General features: G+C 43.8%; 1 protein-coding gene across 1 annotated transcript; it reads right to left on the bottom strand.

Moving 5' to 3' along the window:
• Positions 1–405: 405 nt before the first annotated feature.
• On the bottom strand, positions 406–15,675 carry LOC308145385 (G protein-activated inward rectifier potassium channel 1-like; the record flags this gene model as incomplete). Its single annotated transcript, XM_080516800.1, has 3 exons — positions 406–1,070; positions 2,533–2,749; positions 15,007–15,675. 3 exons carry the CDS (start codon positions 15,673–15,675, stop codon positions 406–408), a joined length of 1,551 nt encoding a protein of 516 aa, XP_080372926.1.
• Positions 15,676–17,412: the final 1,737 nt, after the last annotated feature.

The following is a 17,412-nucleotide window of genomic DNA, read 5'->3' as shown; positions in this document are numbered from 1 at the left end:
TCAGTGCAGGTCTGTCTTAATTATAACTGCCACTTTGGTGCCGAGGAAAAATTGTAGGAAAGGAAAGTGTCCAACAACACAAAAGCTTTTTGATGCGACTCTATGAACTGAAGTAAAGGTAACGGGGCGATCGGGGGGGGAGAGGGGCACAAATGGTGATCTATCAAATCTTATTCACAGTATGAACGGATGGATGGCTTATTGTCGTTGTCCTTTCTATTTGTGGTAATGGACATCGTAATACAGAGCCCATTAGTTAAATGTAAAATACTGGACAAAATCTGCAGGAAAAACCTTAAAAAAACAAAAAAAACAAACCCTCTATCACAGTAGTTTGAATTCATATGCAATGCCCAACAAGCTTGATTGAGTTTCTCGTCTGTACGCGAGTCTCTGACACAGAAATCAGCGGTCGGCATTCATTCTGCGCAGTTTGGCCGGCAGGTTGTCCTCCGGCCGCCCCCCCGTCGAGGGGAAGTGTAGCGGCGCTGCGACGGCGCCGGCGGCCGCGGCGGGGAGTCTGTGTCTCTCCGGCTCGGTGTCCTCGCCGTCGCCGTCCAGGGACAGCAGCTGCACCTGCTCCTCCGGCTGCCCCTGCCTCACGGCCGGGATGGAGCTGGAGCGCAGCCTCTGAATGCTGAGCGGCAGGTCCCCTGTGCTGGACGCCTTCCCCCCGGGCAGGGAGGGCGCCGACCTCAGCCCCCTCCAGAGGTGCTCCTCCTTGGTGGAGCTCATGCGCTGGAGTTTGCTGGGCAGCCTGGACGGCTGGTCCTCCGCGTGGTCGGCGTAGTCCGCCGACAGCAGCCGGTCCCTGCGGGCGCCGCGGCCGCCGTTGCCCGGCGGGGGGGACGAGGGGGCGGGCGCGACGGGGAGGGGGTTGGGCGAGGTCAACGAGGACTTCTCCTCCTGCTCCTTGACGCTGTAGGGCGGCGTGGGGACCTCAAAGGTGTTGTGGAACTGAGAGTAATCGACACGGAAGAAGCCCTCCTCCAGCGACATGACGGGGAGGAAGCGATGGCCCCACAAGACTTCATCCTCGGTGTAGGAGGTTCTTGCCTGGCATGTCATACCTACGTCCCAATGGAGACACACAGGGACATTTAAAGCCAGAGGGCAGATTATTCAAAACGTTGGTTAATAATGCATGGAGTATGAATGAGGCTTAATGTCATTCAATGTAGGTACTGCTCGCTAAAGGTCATTACGACACCAGGGCTGGGAAAAGTCGAATCTGTCGCTAAAAATCGTGGTTTTTCAGAACTTTTCGTTGCACTTTAGCTTAAACCGGGATTACAGCTTGAATTTATTAAATGACATAGCCTCATGTACTTATTATTTTAGGATTGTTTAGATGCATTTTCACAATCACAGCAATAAAGTTGCACTTTTTACAATAGATAGATAGATAGATAGATAGATAGATAGATAGATAGATAGATAGATAGATAGATAGATAGATAGATAGATAGATAGATAGATAGATAGATAGATAATTACATTATTCATCCCCGAAGGGAAATTGTTTTGTTGCAGCAATCTGGTACATACGAATATTATAAAATACAATAGAATAGAAATAAAAGTAAAACAGAAAAACAGAAAAATATCTGGGTGTAAGACATAAAGTAAAACACAGAACGGAACATGGGCACTTAGAAATAAGCACGAGATAAAAGCAAGATAAATAAATAGTAAGGTGCAGTGGCAGAGCCATTAGAAGTAGGCATTATATAATAATAATAACAACAATAATACAGATAATAACAATGTGTAATAGTGTATAATACTCATGTATAGTACTACTAATAATGGTAGCAATAATATAACAATAACTATATATATAACTATATATATATATATCAGTAGTAATAATAATACCAATAGTAATAGTATACTTATAATAATATAGAATAACTTATATAGTAGTAATAATAATAATAATAATAATAATAATAATACCAATAGTAATAGTATACTTATAATAATAGAGAATAACTTATATAGTAGTAATAATAATAATAATAATAATACCAATAGTAATAGTATACTTATAATAATAGAGAATAACTTATATAATAACTATACTTATAATAATAATAATACTAATAAAGCCATTCATTTTTCAAGTGCATTGAGAGAAAAAATCCAAATCAAAACTCACATTTTTCTTTAAAAAAGCTAATTTTTTTTAAATGTATTTTTCATTTTAGGCCCCAATCGCCCTGCCCTATGCTACACTTTTAAAAAGTGGTCGGCAGAGAGGTGAGTGTTGAGTGACAGCCTGACAGGATGAGAGATGAGATGACTTTGGGGAAAAGGGAGGCAGAGACATGAAATAAGAGAGATGGATACAGGCTTGCGCTATTGAATAATTTAAGATCACAAAATAAAACAGCCTGTTAAATATTTTATTTTTTATTACTGGGAAAGGCTAACAAATTAAAGACAGGAAATCACATCCAAAGTTATTGGTTGAAGGGGAAAACCAAACCAAACCGCAAATGGGGGGGAAGGAGTGATTAAAGCTCTCACCAGTCGTCTCCACGATGCCCTCGAGGATGACAACAATCTCGAACTGCTCGTTCATGAGCGATCGCTGCGACAGATCGAAGAACGGGCTCTTGGTGTTGATCTCGTGGCAGATGGTGAGAGGCGACACCAAGAAAAGCTGGTCCGCCCCCGTCCCGAAGCCCACGTCCAGCTCGCACTGGTCCAGGGGCAGAAACTCTCCCTCCGGAGTCTGTCGAGACTGGAAACACAAACAGTCCGGACATATGGCGTTCATATTTTCCCTTCTTCGCCAAATAGAATCAGCCTGGATTTGTCCGTAGTTAGCAAAACATGCTTTTTATTTTCATGGAACGGTATGTTACTGCATGAAGGACACCTGATTGAGAGGAGAAAGAATTCTCAGTAGCTGTCATTCAGTCACTAAAGACACTTTCAATCATTGAGTCACATGTGATTTGATTGGTGGAGGACAACACATACCACTTTTTGGAAAAAAAATTTCTTTCTGCTTTTTCGGCATGAATTCGGGTTGAAGTGGAGAGCGAGGTTTTTGAAGTGAGTCGCTGCAGAAACCTGCCTAAACTGAATACAGTGATACAGGAAATGGACGGACGAGTGAGTAACTGATGGTATTTCAACACGTGGAGCTTCGAGAAGGTAAACCCCAGAGAGTTACTGTGGATGGTTCTCTGCAGGTGGAGTGAAATCCCTTAAACTCAAGGACTTTATTTCACTTCTGTTCATGACAAAACAGTGATAGAAAAGCGTGTTCTGCTAGGGACAAACATTAACATTACTACACACAAATACCAGCAATAGCGGCAACCCCTCCTCTAAAAAAATAAAATAAAATAGCAATCAAATCAAAGATTCCAGATGTGAAGAGTTTTTAAATGGGAGGACGTGGCAGCTGGAGGGTGTTTATGTGTTCATATCTGGATGTTTTTCATGAAGATATTTGTGGAAGATGATAAAATGTAATTTCAGAATATCGATGAAATCTACTTTAATTGTGGAATCATGGAAGATATGGAGGCGACGACAAAGCAAGGAGGCTTATATCTGAGCTGCGGTGCTACTTGTCAACAGAAAGCCGACATGCTTCACAAGTAATATCCTGTTATTGAATAGAATTTGTTAACGATGTGTGAAATGAACAAACAAAAGCAGTGACTTGGCATATAGTTGGCGTGCAGTAGACAGAACAAAACACCAATTTGAAGTGAAAACAAATGAGCCTTCAGACTGTGCACAAACGCACAGGGTCAAAGGTGAGAGTATAGCGTTCAAAGAAGCTTTGACATAATCGTGATCCTTCCACACTCGAACCCATTAGAACAGATTATAATGAAGAAACTCATATATGCGCTTAATCTAACGAAACCGATTAAACAAAAAAACTCTCTTTCTGGATTAGTGTCACGGATCGTGGTGAACCCAAACACAGACTCAAACCAGGTTGTTCAAGAGGTTATTGTGAAATCAGGCGTACAAAACCAGAAGGGAGATCCAAAAGGCGAGTCGTCTAAACTCCAGGCAAAAAAAAAAAAACACGTAAAAGTAGAGGAAGGAGGAAACGCCGGGGTCACCAAGACGAGCAACGATGACGATCAAGCAATAAGACAAGAGGAAGAAGGGCTTAAATACACAAAGGGAAGGACAGACAGGTGATACAGTTCAACACAATAATCAGACACATGCAGACAGAGACTTCAAAATAAAACAGGAAGCGACAAACAGGTAAGTGACGCACACTTGATAGAGACACACAAGGAATCCTTACAGTTAAATTTAAACACAAAATAGGAAAGCACCATCTCTCTCAAGCCACTCAACATGGACGCGGGGCGAAGGAAATCAGAAAAAAACACACAAAAAAAACAACCAAAATCACAAATGCAATGATCTGTCGTCACAAATAACCTAAATTGGCCAGACGAAGCTCCACTGTGCCGCGGTTCAGTTCACGTAGTTGCCTCTAACTCGCATGCAGACTCGTCCGCCCGTCCCTTCGAGCGAAGAGCCACTCGGGCCGCAGATGGCAAACAGACTGTCATTTGTATTCACAGTGATGTGGAGGACAGAAGGGTGTGACATTTCACGGGAAGACGTCTGCGCTCACAGATCCCCGGCCGACTCGCCTTCATGAGGCCAAGTGTCACCCGCCACGCTGCATCAGTGATGGGCGCGCTGCGCACGCACAGACCCGGAGCCTCTGCTGCGCGTCGGCTGACGTTTAGGTCACAGGCCCAGAGTGACAGATAAAGAAAAGGTGGTTGTTTAACAAGGCAGTTAACACAGACGCTCTCACACGCACACATACACGGACACACACAAAGGAAAATGCGAAAATGATGCATGAAAAGCCTCCAGAAGCCAGACTACCTGCGGCTGCTTTTATCTCCCAGCCTGCAGGGTTCTGGATAGTGCACTGAATAAAATACATTTCAGTATTTCAACTTGTTTTTTTTTAGGGTTTTTTGGGGGTTTTGTTTTTTTTACATCAAAAGCCTGAGCTAATACAGTTGGTCAAACACATGCAGGCACGTTCTCTGCTGCGTACCTCAAAAATAAAAAGGTAAAAGTGATCTCAGCTGGTCTTTGGGTTGAACCATTGTGAAATGTTTAGTTTTTAGGGTTTTGTTTTTTTCTGATAAGCCTTTAAATGCATTAATAGCTTCACTCCAACTGGTCTTCCTGAATCATTTTTCATTGTCTCACCGGTTCCATAAAGAACTGGTGCAACCCCCATTTTGGCTTTCAGTCTGAATCCCAGCTTATAGGATTATGTTGTCGGACACTTTGGGGAAATGCTATTCACTTTCTTGCTGAGAGAGTAATGTGACATCACTTCTCCTTCCTCTGTGAGATAAACATAAAGCCATATTCAGTGGGCGATTTGCTTAGCTTACAAGGAATTAGTTTGGTTTTTCTGGCTTGGTGACTTCAGTGGTAACCAAATCCCTTTAGAAACACCTCTGAGGCTCAACATGCCATACTATCAATATATTTTAAAAATAATTCACTTTTATTTATTTATTTATTTATTATAAAAGTATAGCTGATTTGAGTGTATGCTTAGATAAATGGCTGTGATCTTACATGACAAATTCAATATTAACTGAATGCTGAAAATATCCACATTATCTAAATTAAATGTTTCTTCAGTTTTATTAATTACCTATAGGGATCTGCAGCCACGTGTGGCTCTGTGGCCCTTTTGTAGTGGCTCTCAGCACCTTTCACTAAATTATACCTAAACAAACATCTGTTGTTGTTTTTTGTGGTTTTTTTTATTGTATCTCCACACCAGAGTCATTTTCAAAATGACATTTATCGCTTTTAAAAAAATGGGCAACTAATATGGTTGGGGGGAAATGCTTAAAACACAAAATGGGGGGAAAAAATGCTAAAATTATGAATATTTCTAAAAGGGAAAAAAGCCTAACAATTGGGGGGGGGGGGGGGGGGGGGGGGGGGGCAAGCAAAACTGTTTGTTAATCTAAAATGTCGAAATCGCCTGAAAAATGCAGTATAAGAAAAATAACGTTTTTTTTAAAGAAAACTTGCAGAACCTACAGAAAATGCTGTCTATCCTGACAGGACTTTGAGCCCCATACGAAACATAAGGTCAGAGGGTTTTGTTGCATTGTAGTCTGAAGATAAAGCCCATTTCTGTTTTACCTCAATCAACCATTATCTGATCTAATCATCTTTTTAAATTGAGGGGCTGCATACAGCCGTAGCGGACGCTTTCACTTGCTTGGAGTAGCTTCAACATTAAGTTTTGAAACGTGTTTTGTCAGGAGTCACACACCTCGCTCCAGCACTGGATCCTCTCTGGCACTCCTGCAGGCAATCAGATAATTGATTGTCAAGCAGTCTTAAGCCCTGCAGGGAGGAGGGTCCGGTGCCAGAGGATTGCTAGTCTTCACTCCGTGTGGAGGTGCGTCGGTGTTGTCCTCCCCGGGGGGTGAGTGTCCTCCCTGGGGTGGTTCCCGTTCCTGTTCCGACGCCGGCTCCAAGAAGTTCCCCGTCCGGGTCCCGTCCCGGCTCCAAGAAGTTCCCCGTTCCAAGAGTTCCCCGTCCGGGTCCCGTCCCGGTTCCAAGAAGCTCCCCGTCCGGGTCCCGTCCCGGTTCCAAGAAGCTCCCCGTCCGGATCCCGTCCCGGTTCCAAGAGGTTCCCCGTCCGGGTCCCGTGCCGGCTCCAAGAAGTTCCCCGTCCGGGTCCCGTGCCGGCTCCAAGAAGTTCCCCGTCCGGGTCCCGTCCCGGTTCCGTCCCCAGAAGTTCCCCGTCCGGGTCCCGTCCCGGTTCCGTCCCCAGAAGTTCCCCGTCCGGGTCCCGTCCCGGTTCCAAGAGGCCCCCCTGAGATTCCCCCGGGCCCCGTCCCCGTTTCCAAGAAGCCCGCAAGTTCACCGGGCCCCGTCCCCGTTTCCAAGAAGCCCGCGAGTTCCCCAGGCCCCCAATGCCCGAGATCCCCGAGAGGCCCCCCCCTGAAGATTCTCACGGGTCCAGTCCCGGTTCCAAGAGGCCCCCCAGAGTTCCCCCGGGTCCCGTCACCGTTCCAGCTCCCCTTTCCCTGTTCCCTCAATAAACCTTACTGTTTGCAAACAACTTCCTGCTTGAGGTCTGCTTTTGGGTTCAGGACACTCCACACGCCGGCTCCCAGCCGTGACATGTTTAGCAGTAAAATTAAGTTCATTGTCTTCAGCCTTATCTTATCTCAGTGAAACGGAGTAACAAATGAATCCAATACATCTCCACAGTATTGGCACATTTATTGATGCCAGTTTCCACAGTCGGAAGACATTTGAGAAGGAAACATACAATGTTGAGAATCTGCACAGAATCTGTCGCACACTCACCAATTAGGCTCAAATGGATGTTTTTGGAGTGCGAGAGAAAAGCAGAGCACAACAGGCTGAACATGCAAACTTTCTCTCAGACAATCCCCCCGAGGAAATCATCACCGCGAGGCGAGAGTGTAAACCACTACACCGTCCACCGATCAGGACGTGAGCTATTCAGCGTGACTAACACCATTAAGAACCAGCGCCAGTGAGATTCATTATGTCTTATGCGCATATGTTGTCATACTGTACGTGTAAGAACAGATTTGCTGCGTCGCCTCCTGCAGATTTTCCTCTGATGTTTTCATATTGGCTTCTACTGAACAGTAAAATGTAAGGTGGGAGATGAAAATCCCCCACTGAAGCCCGACACAGTGAGGAATTAATCTATTGATGTTGCCTAATCATTTAAAAATCAGATGTTAATAAATGGCCGTGGCGATAATACAACCAGGTGTCCCATTTGTCAGGCGAGGCGTCACTGCGCACAGAGACTGGAAAACCAATTTCCTGCGAAGTCAAATTAAAGGCATTATAAAAGTGGAGCAGCTGATTTTTTTTTTTTTTTAAGATAACGCTTGTGGCTCCACGGACCGGCATTGCAGCAGCGCTACAACGAAATGTTACCTCTGCAAAAAAAAGGGAAGAGAAACCTGCTTGACACAGAATGACTTTTTAACGGGGTAAAAGCCTCGCGTGTTTTCTTGCCGCTGCTGCAAAACAGCCACAGGGGAGGAAATTAATGGCGTTTTGCAAGAGGCCCTGATATGGAAGGAGTGCTTAATTCAAAACGCCACCTGAGATTCAGGTTGAGTGAAAGCAGGGCCCTCTCCCCAGGTGACTCACTTCCGCTTCAGTGGCAAGTCATTGGCGCACAGAAACAGAAGAAGCATGTGACTTTCGTCCTTTCTGTGTTTTGTGTTTTTTTTTAAACAACCATGTGCTTCGTTCTCCGTTGTCTCTTCCTCCACCGGCCTGGACGGCCGGCGAGCCACAGACGCAAACCGGGTTTTTCTTTTTTTTTATTGAAATCCACAAGCGCTTTAGGGGTCAGTGCACTTTTGCATTCTATTGGGTTATTAATGAAGGCTGCGGCATTAATATTAATGGAAAATTCAAGGACTTTTATCTCTTTTAAGGATAATATGTAATATGAATGTGGAGTGCTCAAGTCCTGTAAGAGAATTGCTGAAAGTTGTGCTGGGCGAGATATATCGAATATACTTGATGTATTGCGGCTTGTTCTCTGTGCAATATAGAAAATGACTATATTGTGAACATTGGAGTTTCACACTGCAGGTTTTTGCTGCGATCCATCGTATGGCGTTATTTTGGATTCAAGAAGGAGGACGTTGAACAGTGTTCAAAATATTCTGCAGCAACATCACCACAAAAGGGAGCAGCACAACAAATTCATATCACCTTTTAAAAATCCACCACTGGACAATGAAGAGTGGCTGAAACTATGACGTCAACGTCTCCTGCCAGCTCCTAAACCACTAAGAAGCCAAAGCGTTGAGCCTGTCCAGATCAATACCATACGACAAAAATAGTCCAGAACATAAGGAGATAACGTTGCAGTAATTCATGAAAACACACTTTACCCAAGACATAATCTGCCTGGTTGAAAACATTCTGCAGAGAAAGATCGACCTGCTTTGTATTTTCAAGTGTGGGAAGAAGAAAATGACTATAATGTCATGATTGTGCTGTTTATTAAATACTGTTTTGGCCCAATTCCCTTTGTTGTGATTTCTCCCATTATTTCATCCAAGTTAAATATTATCATATATTAATGGATATATTTTTTTTTTTATTTCATCCATCCATCCAACCAGCCAATCATCCATTTATCATTCTGACCTTATTTCACCCCACTGAAGGTCACATTAGATGGAGTCTCTTCTAGTGGTACTTGGCTATAAGAACAGTATTGACCAAAGAGCAAACTCACTCAATCACACATCCACACATACAACCAGTTTAGAGTAACCAGTTAACCAGATGGAGACTGGTTCATTAGTACATTTAGGTTTTGGAAAGTTTAGGAAGAAGTAACTTCCTGTCGCCTACTCATCATGCGGACGAAGGAAACGGTGCGAAAGCTCAAACCTGCTTTTGGGAGAAAGTGGTCGTCTGGCTCAGGTCAAATAATAGTACAGATGGATCTTGACCATAGTCCCATAACCTTTAACCCCGACGTACAGTATAATCCTGCCTCCATGCATTGACTCGGTCTTAATCAGTTTTACCACTAGAGGTCAGCAGAGATCCAACAATCTGGATCCAGTCAACGTTTTCAAAAGACAAAACATTAAGGAACACACTCATTCAGGAGAAGCTTTTCAAATACTTTACATAAATGTCAACATATGAAAGAAGTGAAACGTTGATCTGCTAATTTCAGGTTGTTCCTGGTGCTTGAGGTAAAGATAAAAACACCTCCCATCCTGCATATTCAGCCATATCAAAAATACATTGTTGGTTTTGTATTGAAACATTACGATATGGCATGCTTGACTACATTTGAATTGATGTTTAAATTTGCTATGACTACGACTCAACACTTGTTTCTTCTCCATGGCAACAGCTCATATTTACTGAAGCCTGACGGACAGTGTCAAACACAAGGTGGAAAAAAAAGACAAAATCAGAGGCGATCATAAACTAATGTAATGATTGTTCATTCATTCCTCTTGGGTGGGAAAAGGTATCACCTATATAAATACTGCAAGGTGAACAATGAGTCAGAAGGCTCTTTGTTTTTGTTTTTTTTAACAAAATATTTCACACAATGTTATTTTGGGAAAGTTGCGCAGATCAAGACTGACTCTGGTATCTAAAGCACACAGACACACTGGAGAAGTTAAAATTCTCTGCTTTCCTGTCCCTGCCTTCTGCAGCAATATGTAAAACTGAGAGCGGAGGTATAAAAAAAGAAAATAAAAGTTGAAGAGTTCAAACACTGCACCAAAAATATGCTTCATCATAACCTGCTTACACTCCCGTTTCCCAACATCCAACTTTACTTTGTCCCATAATCCAGAGTTTCCAGGTCCTGTAGGAATTTACAGCCCGAGTGTATCCTTGACTGTTCCGGTAATTGATTGCTGCTGCCATGTCACAGTGCATTTACACGGCTCCATCATTTGGATTTACTGCGGCATGCCTCATTTCTCCATTAAGCTTGGTGGGCAGCGCCGCTGACAGTGACCTTGAGCTGTGATACCTGAACACCAGCCATGGCGTTGTCTCCACAGTGCGGGTGTAGTACTACGGCGTGATGTACAGTCGATTTACTCGACAACACAACACTGTGAAGTCTGACACCACAATGACGCGGCTTTATGGGCTCTAAAACGTCAATGCAGCAATTGCACGGTGTTATACTGCGCACGGCTTTAGACAAGAGACACCTGACTGTAAAATTTTACAGTCTGCGGCGTCTGTCGAGACATTTAGTCAGGAAGATGATTAATCCCGTTTAAGCACAGGAAGTGTTTTGAATATGTTTTGTTGAGTATGATTGATGATGCTGAATGTGATGCGTATTAGGATGTCCGGCATGTTTGACCTTCCAGCAGCTCGTACGCTACTGTGGCTCACAAATTTAAAGTAAATGGTCATTTACAAAATAATGACTTACTGGCAGAAATCCCACATTGATATCATCCCAGACATTTAATCAACTTATCTCTGATAAATTACCAAGGACTGTTTAAAAAAAAAAAAAAAAATTAGAAAAACAGATGGAGGGGAAGCACTTAAAACCACAAATGTTGCTCCAGTGGTTTGCCGCTGCACGCAGACAGCTTCATTTACTGAAAACTGAAATGTGAAATGGAGACAGAGTGAGGGAGTCATGTCGTCAAAGTGAGTGCGCGGAGTCCATTACTGTGCAGCAGCCGCAGCATGTTAGCAGGTTGGCTGTACTTCATGTCGTGCTAGCTGCTGTCATATTGAATCTGGAGTGACTCCGTGTGCTATTAAGTAAAATTCAACTCCCACAATACAGATGATGCAGACAGACGCGTTATGGAGACAGATGTGACATGGGCCAAAACAGAACAGCGTGCCCTGCAGCTGTTTGTCTTCCTGCTTCCACTGTGTTTTTTCTTCACAGACCAGAACGCATTACAGGCAGCTATTACAGTGCTAAACTATCTGAATCCAACAACTGTCCTCTGCTCACAGAGATAATTTGATGATCGTGCATTTTTAGCGATGATTCCCCTGTGATGCTTTGTTGATTAAGTGCATTGTACATTGCTTTTTCTTCCTCTCCAGCCTTGTAATTGGTCGACAGCAAACTGAAGAAAAAAAAACCTCAGTGAGCTGGAAAAACATTATGAATGATTCCATCGTTGTGTTTAATGTGCAAACCGCTTTCTTCCTTCATGTCTAATGTCTGCATGTCACTTCAGTTTGCCCCTTCGACTCTAATCCAGGGATTTTCAAAGAGGAGGAAGATTATGCTCCCACCCACAGAGATTCAACCACATTTTGCCCTTTTCCAACTCTCTCAGCTCACATTCTTTGTCTCGTGTCAAGTGGTGATTGTACTGTGATTGGCTACACTTGATAAAGTTGCTGTAATTACATTTGATAGCAGCTGTCGGGACCTAAAGGTAAAGAAAACGATGACTCCTTTTCAAAGTCTTCATATACTGTCTTAACTGTTACACCTATGGTTGTGCAATAAAACTAATTTGATCATTTTACTTTTGTCTCAATAAAGAAATTTCTCTTCTGAAAATATTCCATTTTAATAAAAATTATTCATACTTTTATTAGGGCCTGACTGATTAATCGGCCGATGCTCGCCACATGATCGCTTCTGCCACATCGACTAGGCGTTGCCATCTTTGATGTGGCGCGTCGATGCATGTCTTTACGAATCGATGTCAACGCGTCACCACAGCACCAAAACATTTAATTGGCCGATGCATCGGTGAACGGAATTGTCAATTCCCTCATGTCGTAATCCGTCCAAAATATCTATGTCAGCCGAGCCTTACTTTTTATAATATAATCACCTCAAAGCCTCAGGGGGAACAAACATGCAGCGAAAGACTCATGATTTGTCTTGCTGTTGCACCACTTTTATTAACTACTGCTCTGATGCATTGAGGAAAAACTGGAGATTAAGCATTGCATTAGAGCAGGGGTGTCAAACTCATTTCAGTTGAAGGGCCACATCCAACCTGATCTGACCTCTGGGGGGCCGAACAAGTCAAACGTAACATGTAAAACTGCAGATACGGACAAATGCAAAGTCTTTCCTTCTTTTGATTCTTTTGTAACTGCAAGAATTTGACAGTCTATTCTGAAATATACATATTAAAGTTAACCAGATATTATTGTATTTGCAAAAAAAGAAAAAAACACACTATCTGTATCTGGATATCAGATTTTTATTCAGGATTAAAACAATTTGTCATCATCTGGAAATTCTTTTGAGTTTACGTGTCTAAAGTATCACTTCACATAAGTTGGACTCGTTGTTTATTGTGAAAGGTGTTGTGTTATGTGACCTCCACAGATGCATTAATTCAATCTGACCAAGGGCGGTTTTGAATGTCATTTTTGCCAATCTAGTGTTTTTAGATCAGCCTCTGTCAGTTTTCATATTTATACTTCATAAAAAAAAAAAAAAATCACATGGCGGGCCGGATTAGATCCTGTGGCGGGCCGCTTCTGGCCCCCGGGCCGCATGTTTGACACCCCTGCATTAGAGGCTATAGTATGGCTGGACAGAACCTGAGTGCAAAATGAAACATTAAGAGTAACTGCCACTGTGGTTCTGGATGGGTAATACTAGCATACTGGTGGCTGTCGCTTCAGAAAGTAAACCGTCACTTCAGATCATCACGGTTCTCTGCAAAGGACAAAAGCACAGTGAACTCTCGCTGTCACAACAAACCATGGCTGCCTTTTGACATGTAGGATAGAGAACGGGGCTGCCAGACAAATGCGATGCATTGAAAATCTGGCAGGGTTAACTTTTCCCAGCACACACGAAAAAACTTTGAACAAAAACATTTGCCACCGATTCAGCAAAAAAAAAAAAAAAAAAAATCTATTGATGAGACGTCTTCAGGCCCAGATGTAACTTGCAATGTGCAAGCAGTTTTGCTCCATTTCACTCATGAAGTTGTGTGACGCAAAATGTTTTCCTCTTCTTCTTCTTCTTCTATCAGAGCCGCCAGCAGCTGCTGCCTCAGCTCGTCTTTGATCCTCAAGATTTATTTCAGCACATAAACCAGCATGTGCTCAGCGGAAAAAAAAAAATAAAAAAAGAAGAAGTCACATCACTGTCAGCTCAGAGTGGCTCAGATAAGTGACATTTTTATCTGGAGGAAAGAGTGGCCCCAGGAAATTACAGTCATCACGGCCTGAGAAGTTCAGGAATTGGTTCAATTGATGTTTTAATCAATACACATAGTTTCCCACCAACTGGCCCCTGGGGGGCTTTTACATCTCATTCGTGGACAGCTGAAGCGGAGGCTGAACTTAGATCTATGGCACATGCTGACCGAAAGGGGTGTGTGTGTGTGTGTGTGTGTGTGTATGTAGGGGGGGGGGGGGTATTGTGATGACCCTGACAGTCTCAGACAGCACACTCAGCAGCCGAGGAATGAGAAACCACAAGGCAGCGTTCAGGACAAATCCAGTTGCTCCAGATTGAAAATGTCCGTCTTCGTTAGAATGGATGTTGTGACCAAGGTGAGCAATTCCAAAGTATTTGTTGTAAGAAAAAAACTAAATGACAGTCACATGATTATGATTTAGGGCTTTGTGATTCTGCAAGATTTAGGCAAATATGTGTGTGTTTAACACGTTAGTAACAGGTTTGGTAAAAACATCTTAAACTGTCACTGAGTGGAAGGTGTAATAAACATTGTGAAGTAGAGCTTGTGCAAACTTTTACATAAACAGTGTAAGAATGTAGACTTTGTCAAGTCATTTTAAGATATAAATTGTGAAATATGTGTAGTTTTGGTCAGTTTGACACTTTGCACCATATCTTATGACATGTAATAGTGTGCTGCATAACAGTGTGTAGCAGTAAGTCCCGGCTGGATTTTCTCCAGGTCCTCCTGTGTCATCCCACAGTCCAATAGCATGTGCTTTACTTGAATTACTCTCTCTCTCTCTCTCTCTCTCCCTCCCTCTCTCTCTCTTAGTGAACTCCCTAGGCTGTGCCCTGCCTTAGCCCACATCAAGTGAGAGCTGCATATGGTTGGACTGGCATGTAATGGGGTGTGCAATTACTGAGTTTAAAAAGTCATCAAAGCACAAAAGTTATGAACAATCCTTCAGGGTAAAGTATTTCAATTGGTACTATATATATATATATATATATATATATATATATATATATATATATATATATATATATATATATATATATATATATATATATATATATATATATATATATATATATATATATATATATATATATATATTCCGCAGGGAACCCAGTCAATTCTATAGAATAATGGCAATTCAATGCATGACTTACAAAACATAATGAACTGTTTGGATTGAATCCATGGCAATTTGCCCAAACTCTGCCACAATAAGGGCATTTGAAGGAGTTGGCGCATGGATGGCCGTGTACTTAAACCTGTCGCCTACCTTGATGAGTTTGCACCTGATCTGCGCCGACACCATGTGGCTGTTCCGCAGGTTCCCCACTCGGAACATGAGGCACAACTTCCCGTCCCGCTGCGAAATGACCGCGTCCTGGCTGAACATCAGGGTCTCTGCGCGCTTCTTGGGCTGCGACATCTTGATGAACATGCAGCCGATGAGGAAGGCGTCCACGATGGAGCCCAGCAGCGACTGGAAGAGGAAGAGGATGATGCCCTCGGGGCACTTCTCCGTGATGTAGCGGTGGCCGTAGCCGATGGTCGCCTCCGTCTCGATGAAGAACAGGAACGCGGAGGGAAAGTTGTACACGTTGGCGACGCACGGCGTGTAGGTGGACTTGTGGCCGCCGTGGCTCAGGTCGCCGCGGATGTAGGCGATCACCCACCACATCGAGGCCATGACAAGCCACGCAACCGTGTAAGTGAGGATGAAGATGAGCAGGTTCCACCGCCACTTGAGGTCCACCAGCGTGGTGAAGAGGTCAGAGATGTACCTGCTGGTCTCCCCGCCAAGGTTACCGTGCTGCACGTTGCAGCGGCCGTTCTTCTCCACGAAGCGCTGCCTCTTCTTCTTCACCGGGGCGGAGAAAGTCATGCTCCGGTTGGTGTTCACCACCTGGTAGTCCTCGCCGAATTTCCTCCGTATGGCAGACATTGTGTCCGTCACCTATACGCGCGTCGATCGATGCTTGGCGCACAGCCGGTCTCCTTTTGCGCAAGTTTGGCACTTCCCGACCTCCCCCCCCAAAACAAACACGCAACTGCATTCAGCTCCACACTCGCATCCTGTGACACGTGAGGGGCGCCTCTGTCCTGTAAATTACTCGCAAGTAAAGAGAGATTCTGCGCAATGCATGGTTCAGACTCGACTCTTTACGCACAGAAGTGTCCTCCAAGTGCGAACTTTCTGCGCGGGTCTCATCCGCGCTGCCGTTAAAGTGACTGCAAAAGGTATTAAAAAGGGAGAATTCCCCCCGAAAAAAGCTGCATTCAAAGCCGACGTTCCCTCTGCAGATCCACTATATAGTGTCGTTTCCTCCGGTTCAATGCAGCCTGAGTGTGGATGGCGCGGCACGGTGCGGGTGCGCACTGCTGCATGGAGGAGTGCGCGCTCGTAGCAGTGGCTCCAAACTGAAGACTGTGCAGTAACTGCAGCGAGGGTGGTCACTTTCCTTTCATAGGGGAGTGGAGGAGCTGATGTGGGATACAGAGAGAGGGGATGGGGGTGTTTTGGCCCATACCAAATCAGGTGCATCAGCAAAAAAACAAATGCACTCATCGAGTTTACCTTCAGAGGTGTTGAAGTCTTTGGATTTTCTTGCGTTGAGTGTAGAAGTTAGTTTCCTAACGCCAAATGATGGACTAAAAAAAAGAAAACGTCCCACCTTTAACATTTGGCTGCGAGACCCTTCGCGTCAGGAGGCCGTTTAATGGCGACAGTTTAGTTCCCTCTAGCGTTGCTGCAACAGAAGTGAAGCTGAGGCAAGCACGGTTCGGTGACTGAGCAAACGTCTCAGCTGGAGTGGGAAGATCCACTGGAAGGTTTGCGTTGAGCTGGAAAACTGAAGGGGCACTAAACATTGGTGGAGCAGTGCTTTGCACAAGGCGTGTGGGAGTCTGCATGTTCTCCTTGTGTGTGTTTTATTTCTCCCTCACTCCAGAAACACGCTTCATGCTCAAAATGGTGTTAAGCACAGGGTCACATAACAGCCCGATTTCATCTGGAGTGGGCTGGACCGGTAATGTGGTGTTCTATTAACCTTGAAATTAAAACCTTAACGTTTTTCTTTGTTGTGGCACAGAATATTTGTGATGAAAATGTCTGTAATTTCACAAAACCAAATAAGTAGGTCTACTACCAGAAATGATCTCAACATATAACCAATTTTAATGAAACTTACTGGTGCAAAATACCGTGAAATGCCCAAAAACCCTCTCCTATAGCGGTCGCATTATGAATATTTTTACAAACTCACCCTGAAAATATGGTTTGAGGCTTTGAGAATAATGCTCATTTGCTGACTTTCATGCAGACTCAGCGAATTCTCAGCTTGGGTCCTATAGTATTGTGTTGCGTCTACTACTCTTGTTAAAAGAATTAATGCTTTCTTTGGTATTTCTATGATTTTCAAGGTGGTTTGGTCAGATTGGAGTGTCTTTCCACGGGCCTTATGTTTGACACTCCTTCACCCATCTGATTGGCTCCAGCATGCAGACGTAGATAAATCTGTAAAGAAATTGGATGCAGTTTGAATGAATTGGTGTGGAGAGCCGATGCAGCATTTATTACCAAAACTGTCTCTTCTGTGTACGTTTACAATGCATCATATGTTATTATCCCACAATCCAAACAGGTTTTCTGGACTTCTGCGCAAGGGGAGAAGACGTGACT

The sequence above is a fragment of the Blennius ocellaris genome (assembly GCF_963422515.1).
Source record: "Blennius ocellaris genome assembly, chromosome: 21".
In the NCBI taxonomy this organism is placed as follows: Eukaryota; Metazoa; Chordata; class Actinopteri; order Blenniiformes; family Blenniidae; genus Blennius; species Blennius ocellaris.
Note: the sequence above shows the minus strand (reverse complement) of the source record. Positions and strands in the feature narration are given on the sequence as shown.